This window comes from Aythya fuligula, chromosome 5, assembly GCF_009819795.1.
Source record: "Aythya fuligula isolate bAytFul2 chromosome 5, bAytFul2.pri, whole genome shotgun sequence".
Classification (NCBI taxonomy): domain Eukaryota; kingdom Metazoa; phylum Chordata; class Aves; order Anseriformes; family Anatidae; genus Aythya; species Aythya fuligula.
In genome coordinates, this window is record NC_045563.1 from 7,142,360 (window position 1) to 7,153,909 (window position 11,550).

General features: G+C 46.9%; 1 protein-coding gene across 1 annotated transcript; it reads right to left on the reverse strand.

Moving 5' to 3' along the window:
- Window positions 1-9,183: 9,183 nt before the first annotated feature.
- On the reverse strand, window positions 9,184-11,335 carry GPHB5 (glycoprotein hormone subunit beta 5). The gene is made up of 2 exons (XM_032189486.1): window positions 11,132-11,335; window positions 9,184-9,372 (listed from the first exon to the last, which is right to left on the reverse strand). Exons 1-2 carry the CDS (start codon window positions 11,333-11,335, stop codon window positions 9,184-9,186), a joined length of 393 nt encoding a protein of 130 aa, XP_032045377.1.
- Window positions 11,336-11,550: the final 215 nt, after the last annotated feature.

Sequence of the window (11,550 nt, forward strand, 5' to 3'; positions counted from 1 at the left end):
GCTAGATCCTAGAAAACCCATCTCCTTTGGCCTCTTCTGAAACCTTGATGTTCTATCGGGAGTTGTTAACCTGAATTTCTCTGACAAAGAAAGATGTGGAAACAAAGCTCCAACACTACGCAGTGCAATACAAGAGCATTTGTTCAGCCAGATGTAAGCCCCGTGTGCTTATATCCTCCAGGAACGGAGGGGAGCAGTTCCCAAGCTGAGCTCCCCCTGACTGTCCTGCGTGCCAAACACTCCCAGACCTTCCCTCCCTGCCCTGCGAAAACCTCCTGTCACAGCAGTGTGTAGCTCACAAAGAACAATCAATTGCATCAGACTGAGAAATAAAAAGATTTTGTCTCATGCTGCCTCGAATTAGGCTCAATTAGTGCCAAAGGCACAATGTGGGCCTTTCCCTTGACTTCGACACCTGCTGGACCTGCCACTAATCTTCTCCACCATCAATACACCGGGAGAGTGCCTGACACAAAGGGTCGGTGTAGGCAAGAAAGGAAGCCTCTCGTGCTAAGTGGGAGCTGCAGAATTCACACAGAGTCCAGCAGGACCACTGAAACAATCATTTCAGCAGCTGTCACTGATACTTCTCACCCTTCTTCTCTTTTAAAGCACTGCTTCAGTTCAAAACAAACACAGCTGTCAAGATCTCATCCAAGATACTGTCCCAAGACTCTGGAGACCCAAAGTGAAAGCCCTTTACAGGAGCTTGGAAAACGTTGTAGAAGTTCTTGCAAACAATTTCTACCACTGCCTCCCTTCATCACACCCAGTGTTGTACACAGCAAGGGACACATTGGCCAATTACACCGAGAGTATGTGTCTAGCAGATGTATTTTCACCACGGGAGCTGGCACTTCCTTACAAAAACATCCCTCTAATTCAGATATGAAAGCTTACTTGTAGTCCATGACCTTTTCTTCAGCTTTTTTTTTTTTTCCCAGCGGCACAGCAAATACCTCCTGATTCACAGCACTGAAACCTCCTCCAGATTAAAAATAAATTGCAATGGCATCAGTCTCAAGGCAGGTTGGTCTGAAACACAAACACAAATGGAGAAGGCAAATGTGCCTTCTCCGCCACAGCAATACAACATATGTTCATTTAAGCCCAGGAACCATTTGTTTAATGAACAGGTTGAATGCAGGGATCTGGCTGCATATGCATTGCTCCTGTATTTTCCTTTTGTCTAAAGAGTATGTGTGATTTGTTTCATCCTGCTTCCGTATTTATCTGGAAAATATAGAATATTTTCTTGGTTCACATCTCTACAGGACTAGAGGAGTTTTCACTGTGCCAGGAGGTGAGCACGGAGCAACCTATGTCAGATAATTTCCGGACACAGTTGTGCTCTGTGTAAAAATGAAAACAAGCCTCTACTATAAATGCCTATTTTCCTCTTAGTGAATAAAGACCCTCTGAGGGCAGGAAAAAGCCTCCCACTGACTTCAGTAGTGCCTTGTGATCTCAGCTCTCCTCACCTATCAAAACAAAACACGAATAGCTGCAAAATCAGGGTTCGGAGTAACTGTCAGCTTGATCCTGAAATGTAAATTTCATTTTAAGATATTAAGGGGGTGCCCATAACAAGGACGATTTTGTTTTTTTCATTCTACTTTCTTTGTTTCAGTTAAAGCTTTCAGAAACTTGTGAACAAGAATTTATTTTTTCCCAGGTAGTTACAGGAGCTCCAACAGAACAACAAAGAGAGTCAGAACCTCACTGCAAGAGCAAAATGAGCTCACAAACCCACATAACGCAGAGGGACAAGCTCATATGAACTGCTATCAATGGTGAAAGGTCTCTTTGACTTTGAAAACACGTGCTAATAAAAATAATTTTGAGCATGATCCCCCCTCCGCTCCTTCCAGAATATTCAGACCGTAATGCCATAGTGGTTGGCTGACTCTCTTAACTATAATTTCAGGATGGGATTTTCAAAGGTGCTGTGTTTCAGCTTCATTTCTCATGAAGACAATGGAAAATTTCAGTGGGGTCCACACATGACTAACATGGAAAGCATTTAAGCATCTTCTCGTTTCCTTTTTGTCTGCCCTATTACTGTGGCTGCCCAAGCTTTGAGCACACAGATACACTGAGCCGGGTCCAAGAATCTGCTATATTTTTTGGCTGCTGGTTGTTGACTCCCTAAAGAAGTTAGGCATCTGGAGACTTTGATCTGATCTGATCTTAAGCTCAAGCTCTGGAGACTGGATTTGTAACTCCTGCTTTCAACCATTACTGCAGCCAAAGATGAAAATGATTACATTAGCAGTGTAATATCAAGACAAATAGGTATCTTTGCTGAGTTTGACACTGCACTCATTGCTGTCATTAAATTTCATCTCATCCCAGTGGAGTGGTAGCATTCAGCACGCCAGATTGAATTTTGCATTTGGTTGTGCCAAAGATCACTTTGAGCTCTCGCTGATAGCAGCTCTGGCAAATTCTGACTTTGATCAGAGGCTAATGAATTCACAGCAAACAGTTGTCGCCAGTCTACAGTTTCCAGATCGTCCAGCACAACAGTTATTTGTACTGATAGCGTGTAGAAATTTTTGTCTGATGTCTGTCAGAGTAGTTTGGACGTAAGCCATGTCCACAGTGTGACTGTCGTACCGTCTCTCCCAGCACACTTCCCCAAAACAGGCAGCTGCTCTAACAACGTTACTGAACCGGCAGGCACCGAACCACCCTGTCGATATGGAGTAAACGAGCCCAAACTTTCCCCAAACCTGTAAATATTAACCCTTTAACAAGCATTAACGTAAAGCTTTGTGAGAGAGGAAAGACACTGCCGCAGTCATCTCCACTCCTCAGCAGCAGTGACCTGAGGTGGCGAGCCCAGGCTGCCGGGTGGGATGTGCCACAGAGCAGGGCACGGCACAGCAGCCGTGCTGCCCCAGCCCCAAGCCTCCCCCTTGTGAAAAGGAGGGCTTCAAAGAGGAAGGCTGCAGAGAGGAAGAGCAGGGAGACAGACCTGGACTATCCTCGAGTGCAAGGATAACTGAATCCAGTCGAACCTGTCATGATGTTGACGCACTTGTTACGTACAGGCATTTCACTGCAAAGAGATTCTCTGCTTCCCTGAGAACACAAAGACAAGAACATTTTCTTTCCTTTCTTTTAGCATAGTACTTCAGCAATACTTACAGATACAGTGCAACAAGTTATTCTCATTGATTTTTTTCATGAAGCAAAGGCAATGACCTCAGCCCAAATCAGAGCCTAACACATCACCCATCAGCTCTTAGCCAGTTAAGAAAGAGCATCATTTACTTGATGTGAGCAACTGAAGTTTCCTCTCTTAAAAGTTGCTACGTGCAATATCTCTGGAGTATGGGTCTGGTAAAACCAAAGGATGTTACGTCTGACTTCTGAGTGCCATATCTCTTTCTAAAGATGAACCAAGTCTTCAAAATTCAAGTCAAAGCAATACAGTTTTCCAGCAATTGTTTTGCATATTTTAAAAATCATGTAAACAGTATTAGTTTCCTATTTACTGCACACGATTCTGTACTCTTTTGCTTATCCTCTTTTAAACATGTAATTATTGTATATTGTAACTGCATATTAATAGCCTCTATTGTACATAGTTTATTTTAACAAAATAAATGTATTACTAAGTATTTTGACAGCATCATTCGAAGAAGGTAGTGTCGCACTGCATATTTTCCCAAATGCTAATCACTTACATTCAGCATGACATTTTAGGCAGGAAAAATATGCACTGATATATAGGATTGATTGCTTTTGGGTGGTCCAAGAACCACCTGCACCTTCCAGTGACCCCTCCAGCAACACAAAAAGTGAAACAGGAGGTGATACTAGGCTTGCTAGGTCTCAAGCATGTCCCTTTGGGCAAACTGCTGCCTAACCAACCCCCCTGCAGCCTGGACACAAGGGACGGTGGAGATGTGGGACCTGCAGGTCTGGCTTCCTGCTGGCCCCCAGCCTTCAGCTTACTCCAGTCCCTGCATATCCCACAAGGACTGGCCTGGAAATATTTATTCTCCCATCCTCAAACAATATTGAGGTGCTTGGTTTGTTGATTGTTTAGGTATTACTTCCCCCCTGGCCTGTAGATAAGGGGTTCTTGGTATTACTGTCTGCGGTCTCCACTGAGATATCATGGCACCATAAAAGGATTATTTTCTCCCCTGAGTGAATATTTATAGTGTTTTGGAGAGAAGCCAGCATGCAGCAGCCTTGCAAATATAGGAGCTCTCTCGGTAAAACAGCTAGGGAAAGCATCAGTCCGAGAGTTTTGAGGGGAGTTTGTTACCCCCTGGCAAACCTAACACAAGGATAACAAAACCCTCCAACAAACCCTTAGTGGGGGTAAGGAAGATGATGAGCTGTGTAACATTTGGCCCAACAGACAGGACAGGGAGAGGAAAGAAGGAAAGTGAAATGGTTAAAGGGCTGAAGAAATTAGATGAGGAAAGACAGCCCTTAAATGCTGGGCTAAAATCAAGAATATGACTGCCTGCCACTGGAGGTAGCTGGCTTTAGTCACCAGTCCTGCTGTGGCCAGGCCATACCCAGGAAGAAGCAGCGTGGAGGACGTGTACTGCCTTTAACACCAAGGTTCTGAATGCATCCTCCAGAGCAGAAACTTCCCAAACTGCTGCCTGGATGTACCCAGGGAAGGATACTGCTATACAGCCCAATGCTTATACCGAGCATCCGCTCCTGGCTAGGGTCAGAGGCAGGATATCGGGTGAGACAGCCCTTAGCTCGGGTGCAGGGCAGTGGTTCCTGTTTTCCTGTGAGCACAATGAGAGCAGGAGAGAGCTGCCTATCCCATCCTACAAAGAGAAAGCCAGTCAGTGCAGGAAACACGCACCCAAGGTCGCATCCTGCCCTCCCTTTCGCTGTAACTCAGGTTTGAAGATGGGGTAAAATATATTCCTGACTGATTTCTGATGGGGTCGGTCCTGCTGGACATGCCAACTGCTGCATGTAAACAAGGGGAGCTGAGCCTCAAGACAGTGGTTGTCTTGACAATACTCTGAAAGTATTGTCAAAAATGAAAGCACAGCGTGACTGCGACTATTGCTGTTCACATCAGAAGAGTGACAACAAATCCATGAAACAGAGAGCTGTGCAGGATGCAGACATGAGTCACCAGAGACCTACAGCCTGCTCCAAAATGCACTAGGGAGAAAAAACTGGCTGTATTGTCACTTCCAGTACCCAGAAGGGAAACCGAGGCACAAAGAAATCCACTGTTTTGCCCAAGATCACCTGGCATGCTTATGGCAGAGCCAAGTCCAGACTCAGAGCTATGGAGTTATGCCTTCTCCACACCTGCACCTTCTCCTTTCTGAGCAGGTATATGCAACCACCTCCCTTCCTTCAGAAAGTCACTGCAGCAGGCATTTTGAGGATTTTTGCCTGGTGCTGGTGCTCAGTGTCCAGGTGAAAGTGACAACAAATGTGCTGGTTGTGCTCCACTGCTGAGAAAAGATGTGGGATGTGATGGCCTCTGTGACAAACTCTCCTTTGCAAACTTGCACAGCAAAGACAGAAGGGCTGTTTAACTGCTTTGGACAGGTGGGAAGGTGAGATACAAATTTATGGCTTTAAGGAGCGTTAAAAAGCCCCCAAGGAAAAGGCAGCAGCCTGGGAAGAAGATCCTCATATTCTGAACTGCGTGGGCTATTTTGCCTGCCTGCAAATTCTGGGCAGGACGTGAACTCCCATCTGCAGCATAAAGGAAGTGAAAGCCAAAAGACCTGTTTCCAAGTATTAAAATTGGTGAATATTTAACATGCTGAAGACCTAGGAGCATACAAACTTCTTTAAAAAAAAAAAAAAGATTAGGAATAGGAATCAAGCTGGCTCCTTGAAACTCATTGTGGTGTGCCCCACTTGTGGGAGCCCAGCAGAGCTAGAAAATAAGTGCTCCTGCAGCAAGTTTGCAGATGACACCAAGCTGATTGGTGCAGTTGATAACAAAAGAATGAAGGGCTGCCGGCTGCCATCCGTAGGGACCTGGACAGGCTTGAGAAATGGGCACGTGAACCTCATGAGGTTCAACAAAGCCAAGTGCAAGGTCCTGCACCTGGGTTGGGGCAATCCCAAACATGAGTACAGATGAGTGAATTGAGAGCACTCCTGTAGAAGACTTGGGTGTACTGGTAGATGAAAACTCACTCATGAGCTGTCAGTGTGCACCTGCAGTCAAGAAAGCCAACAAAATCATCCCTTGGCTGCACCATCAGCAGCGTGGACAGCAGGGCAAGGGAGGGGATTGTTTCCCTCTGTTCTGCTCTCCTGAGACCCCACCTGGAGCCCTGCACCCAGCTCTGGGCCCCAGCATAAGGACAGGGACCTGCTGGAGTGAGTCCAGAGGAGGCCACGAGGATTTTCAGAGGAGGGAGCCCCTCTGCTGTGGGGACAGGCTGAGGGAGCTGGGGATGTTCAGCCTGGAGAGGAGAAGGCTCCAGAGAGACCTCACAGCAGCCTGCCAGGACAGATGGGGATGGGCTCTGTGTCAGGGAATGTAGTGACAGGATAAGGGGTAATGGCTTTAAACTAAAAAAAGGGTAGATTTAGATTAGATAAAAGGAAGAAATTCTTTACTCTGAGGGTGGTGAGGCCCTGGCCCAGGCTGCCCAGAGGAGCTGTGGCTGCCCCATCCTGGCAGTGCCCAAGGCCAGGCTGGATGGGGCTTTGAGCAATGTGGCCTGGTGGGTGGTATCCTGCCCATGGCAGGAGGTTGGGTGGAATTAGATGGGCTTCTTCCAACCCAGACCATTCTGAGATTCTAAGAAAAAGGGATGTGCAGGTCAAATGGGTTGCTGGGATCTGTATTTCTGTATTCACTGTATTTTTGTCACCCACAGTAAAACCACAGCAACTCCATTCATTTTAGCTCTTCTCCTTAAAAGACCATCAAGAAGTGTTAGCTTGGTTTCAGTCAATACATTCTTCCCACTCCTCCTCTTCTGCCTCCCAAGTCTGGCTGCTACTATGTCAGTCAAAACCTTCCTTCACAGCCTGCAGTGTTTTCTTCTAAAACCTCATTTGGGTTTCTACTGCCTCACCATCTCTGGGTACTGCCTGTATTTCTCGTTGTCTGCAAAGGATGTTTGCCACTTTCTAACCCTACTTTTAATCCTGAGATTATAGCACAGCCAGACTCCGTGAGAGAAATCCAACGAAGGAAATGACTTCACATCAGCATGGAGGAGATGTTTTGCAGGTGTTCACAACTCTGGCAAAGAGTTTATAGGAGCTTACACATGTTCTATACGAGAAACCTCTATGCATAAATAAAGAAGGACACGTTACTTTAAATTGCATTCATACTACAATTTGGGGGTTTATTAAGGACACAAAATATTTTGTAGGTTTCCCATAGTAGTTGTGATGCTGGTTAGAACAATAACAAGCTTGGAGAGATTGAGAAATGCAATTTGTAAGAAAACACAAGGACTTTTTAAGGCAGTTAAACTCACTATCACCAGAAAACCACTCCTGCTGCTGTTTGATATAGCAGTCTATATTCAGAATTACTGAGGGCAGATGATAAAATTACCTCCTTCCTACTCAGCCACAGTGCATCTTTCACAATTCCAGACAAAACATGACACCAACTAATAAATTACAGGTTAAATTAAAAAGAAAAAAAAAACTGTCTCAGTGAGGAGAGGACACCTGGGGAAATTTTAGGCATGCATCCCTAGAAATGAAGTCAACTGTATCCAGAAGACACTTAATTGGAGAGGAAGTCAGGTGCTGATATTTCTCTCAGCAGCAATTCTCTCCTAATGGCTATCTGAGAAGTCATCTTTGTTTTGTAAACTCCTGTGAGCCCACTGCATTTGCCAAAATCTTCATGCTTTTACATCATGTCCCATTTTGTTCAGGGGAGAAATGAGATGAACATGCATCTGTCCTCTTCCAGGTGGGAACCAGAGGACAAAGGCACTTATGGAGCTGTGGTCACTGAGGGGGCTGCTGCAGCAGCTCCTACATGTGCCCTGGTTTGTAAATAGTGGGTTTGAAGAGGTGTGAACCAACCTTTGACACGTCTGCTGTCTTCCTCGGCCTGGGCCTATTCCACCCTTGGTGGCCATGTTATTGGGTATCAGACAACGCCACACCTCTCCTGTGAGCACTTCTGGCTACCCTCTGGCTCTGTGTGCACGTCCTTCTTGAGAAGCAGGTCTCCAAGGAGCTCAGCAGTGCAAGGAAGTGTGGGAACACCCTTCATGGCCCCCTCCTTCCCATCACCTCAGCCAGGGCTCACTGAAACCAAACCATCATCGCCGTGTTTTGGCTTGGTCCGTCTAACTCTGGAAATTGTCAAGGGAGGTGCCTTGGGCTGTGCAGAGCCTCTCTGATTTTATATGAGGTCAGCTCTGCTCCAGGACAATCCTGGAAACAGCAGGATGGGAAGAAATGCATCTTTGTGTTTTTTACAGATTTAACGTGCTTCTTTCCATTTTTTTTAAGGAATAGTCCCTTGTGAGGCAACATTTTTTTCAACAGAGTAGCTCCAATTAAGCAAATTACTGTAACACGTGCTTAACTTCAAGTCCCCTGATATTAAGCAAAGCACTTAATCATGAGCTTCAGTACTTTGCTGAGCCAGGGCTAAGGATGCATTCACCCTAAGTTCAAGGTGGTGATTTGGATACCCATTTCCATTTAATTGGCCTGACGGCCTTTTCTTTGACAGTTATTCCTGATAGACTTCAGTGTAAGAAGAACAGGGGGGCGAGAAGGGGGGAATGCTGGTAATTACATTTACATTACTGGGAAGGCGCTAAAACCTGAAATGAATAAAGAGGCTGTTCCACCAGCTGTAATGCCTTCACGGCCTGTTTCCAACTGCTCTGTGACTATTTAGTCCATGTGCATTTTGTGCATGAAGAAAGGTCACATACTGTGAAAAGCCTGTGAAGAAGGGAAACAGCATCCTTTTTTTCTTTTCCATAGGATTTGCTATTGTAAGGCTCTGCATTATGTTTCTACAGTTATAGTGCTTTAAACAGCATGGGGAGAAGGGATTAAGCCTCATCTGCCTAGGAAAGTCAATGATTAGGAACATCAGATGGTAAAATCAAACTCTGGACTGACTCACACCCTCCGTAAGCCTGGAGATACCAGGGGTGCAGAGCCAGGGAAGAATCTGGCCCTCCCTCACCTGCCCTGGGGAAGGAGAGCTCAGGCAGTCTCACACTCAGTGGTGGCTGTGGAGCAGATGTCGCAGTCGCAGCGGATGGCCACGGGATACGTGTAGAAGGGATCCACGCCTGGGGCACACTTTGGCAGCATCACCGTCACCAGCTTGGTCTCGTTGTAGGTGCACACGCGGTGGTAAGACTCGATGTAAGGCGGTTCCAGAATTGGCCTCTGTGGGGGACACATGGTGGCATCAGGCAAGATGTAAAACAAATATTTGGGGTCCCAGTTTCCTCAAGGGGACTTGGTGTAGATAGAGAAACCACTGGATCAAGATGGAAGGGGCCACAGAAATAATTTTTAGGTTACAACCTGCCCCTTGGGTCCAGCCATGAAGGGGAATGGGCATATGTGCATGTGTGTGAGAGCCTGAAGCACTAAGTTCCAATTAAAGCTGCCTGAAGGAAGACAAAAGACTACTCAAAAAAGCTGTTTTTCAGCAGAATACTAGTGTTTCAACCAAATTCTGGTTTGCCAAAAGCAGCTGCCTTCTTCCAGAAGCGGATTTTCCATCAGAGAAAGCACACGCTGCAGGAAACCCTTCTTTGTGCACAAGGTGCCTGAGAACAGAGGTGCACATGGGTGCCATGCAGTTGGCTCTGTCTCAGCCAGACCAGTCCCCCCAGTCATGCTGCATGTCCTACAGATCCTAGCCCCCCCATATGGGCTGCACCCATGAGATGATCCTCATGAGATGAACAGCTTGGCCAGAGACCTCAACCAGAAAGAGACAGGAGCCTGAAGGCCCTGAACCCCGCACTCCCACGTGGAATGATAGTGGCATAAATTTTGCTGAAAAGTAAGTTTTTCCTCAACAGAAGCACGCGCTTTCCAGAGACTCCAAGAAGGGGCAGCACAGACAGGAGCGGGGGGAGCCCACTGTAATCCTTTTCATCACACAGATGTGAAAAAGCATAAAGCAACGCAGCCAGAAGACATTTTAGCATTTTCTTTCTCTCCCTCTGTGCTTTGGAAAGAGCCTGCACTAGGAACCAAGAATGATGGCATGGAAAAGAACAGATGCAATGTTTCATCGAGAAGATATCCAGACACCCTCCCTATAACCAACCTCCCCCATCCAGGGGTCTTTCTAGAAACTGCTGAGCCTACAGCCAGATCCATTCAGCTGAACTACATCCCCATGGTACTGCAGTGCAGTATGAGAGCCTACAAAGTCTGTGCTACCAGAGGTGCTCACTACGTCCCTTGAAGGAACCTTATTCCACCGGGGAAATCCGGGAGCTGGTGGCCTTTCCCTTGTCCCACCAAGCAGGGCAGGTGGGCTGTCAGAGCCCACATGTTCCTGCTTTGCTCAGTTGTACAGAGCCCTTGTCTTTATGTGGACAAAACCCCTCTGGGGCTTCCTTGAATAAGGTCTAGGGCCTGGGTCTGGCCCCTTGAGCCGCTCAGTGGCAGAAAGGCAATGAGTCAGAAACTTGCTCTCTGAAGTGTGTGCAGACTTGTGTTCTCTTTCCCTACACCCCCAAAACATAGCTACTTCACATTTACACAGGGCTGTGATTTAAAACACAGCCAAATTAGAAACTGACGTTATCTTTGAGATGTGTCTTTTGGAACACAATATATTACCTCATAACTGGGAGCTCCATCTTGATCTCAAAGGAATATTCTTTAAGTAAAGTAATAAAGGCCTCCTCTCCTTAAGTTTTTAAGCCACAAGAGGCTTTCGAAATTCCAAGACGCGAGCGTTACTCAAGTGTTTTGTTAATATCATCACATAATGATGCATATTGCCCCTTGAGACCCTGCAAGGAGGTGGGGAACCACCTGCAGCAAGGCACTGACACCGACAGCAAGGGGCTCATGGAGCTGGACACAGCCCTTGTCTGCCCTGTAGGCAACCACAAGCTATTTAATGCTTTTCTTTTGAGGGCTTTTCTTGGGAGGGGGTAAAAGCCTGGAGTCTCACCTCCCAGGTCTCGCAGCGTCCCCAGCATGCATCCGTCGTGATCCGCAGCGCCTTGCAGCCGGGCTTCTTGGCCAGGAAGGTGAACTCGCGCACGGCGCAGCCGATGAAGGTGCGCAGGTCAATGGCGGAGCTCTCGGGCTTGCCACCATGGCCTGCTGGCAGCAGGAAGAGCAGAGTGGCCAGGATGACGCACTGGAGCTTCATGCTGTGGCAGAAGGGAGAGGAGTGAAGGGTTGGGAGAGCCAGGATGGTGGCATAGTCCTGGAAGTGAGAAGTCCAAGTCCATAGGTTCAGCACAAGAGCCAGGACGACTCTTCCTCCCCTCTTCCCCTTCCTCACTCAGCCTAAGAGAAGGAGGGCAGATGAGGGGTCACCTGCTCCCCTAAGGGAAATCTTATTGCCACAGTCTGTATCAGAAA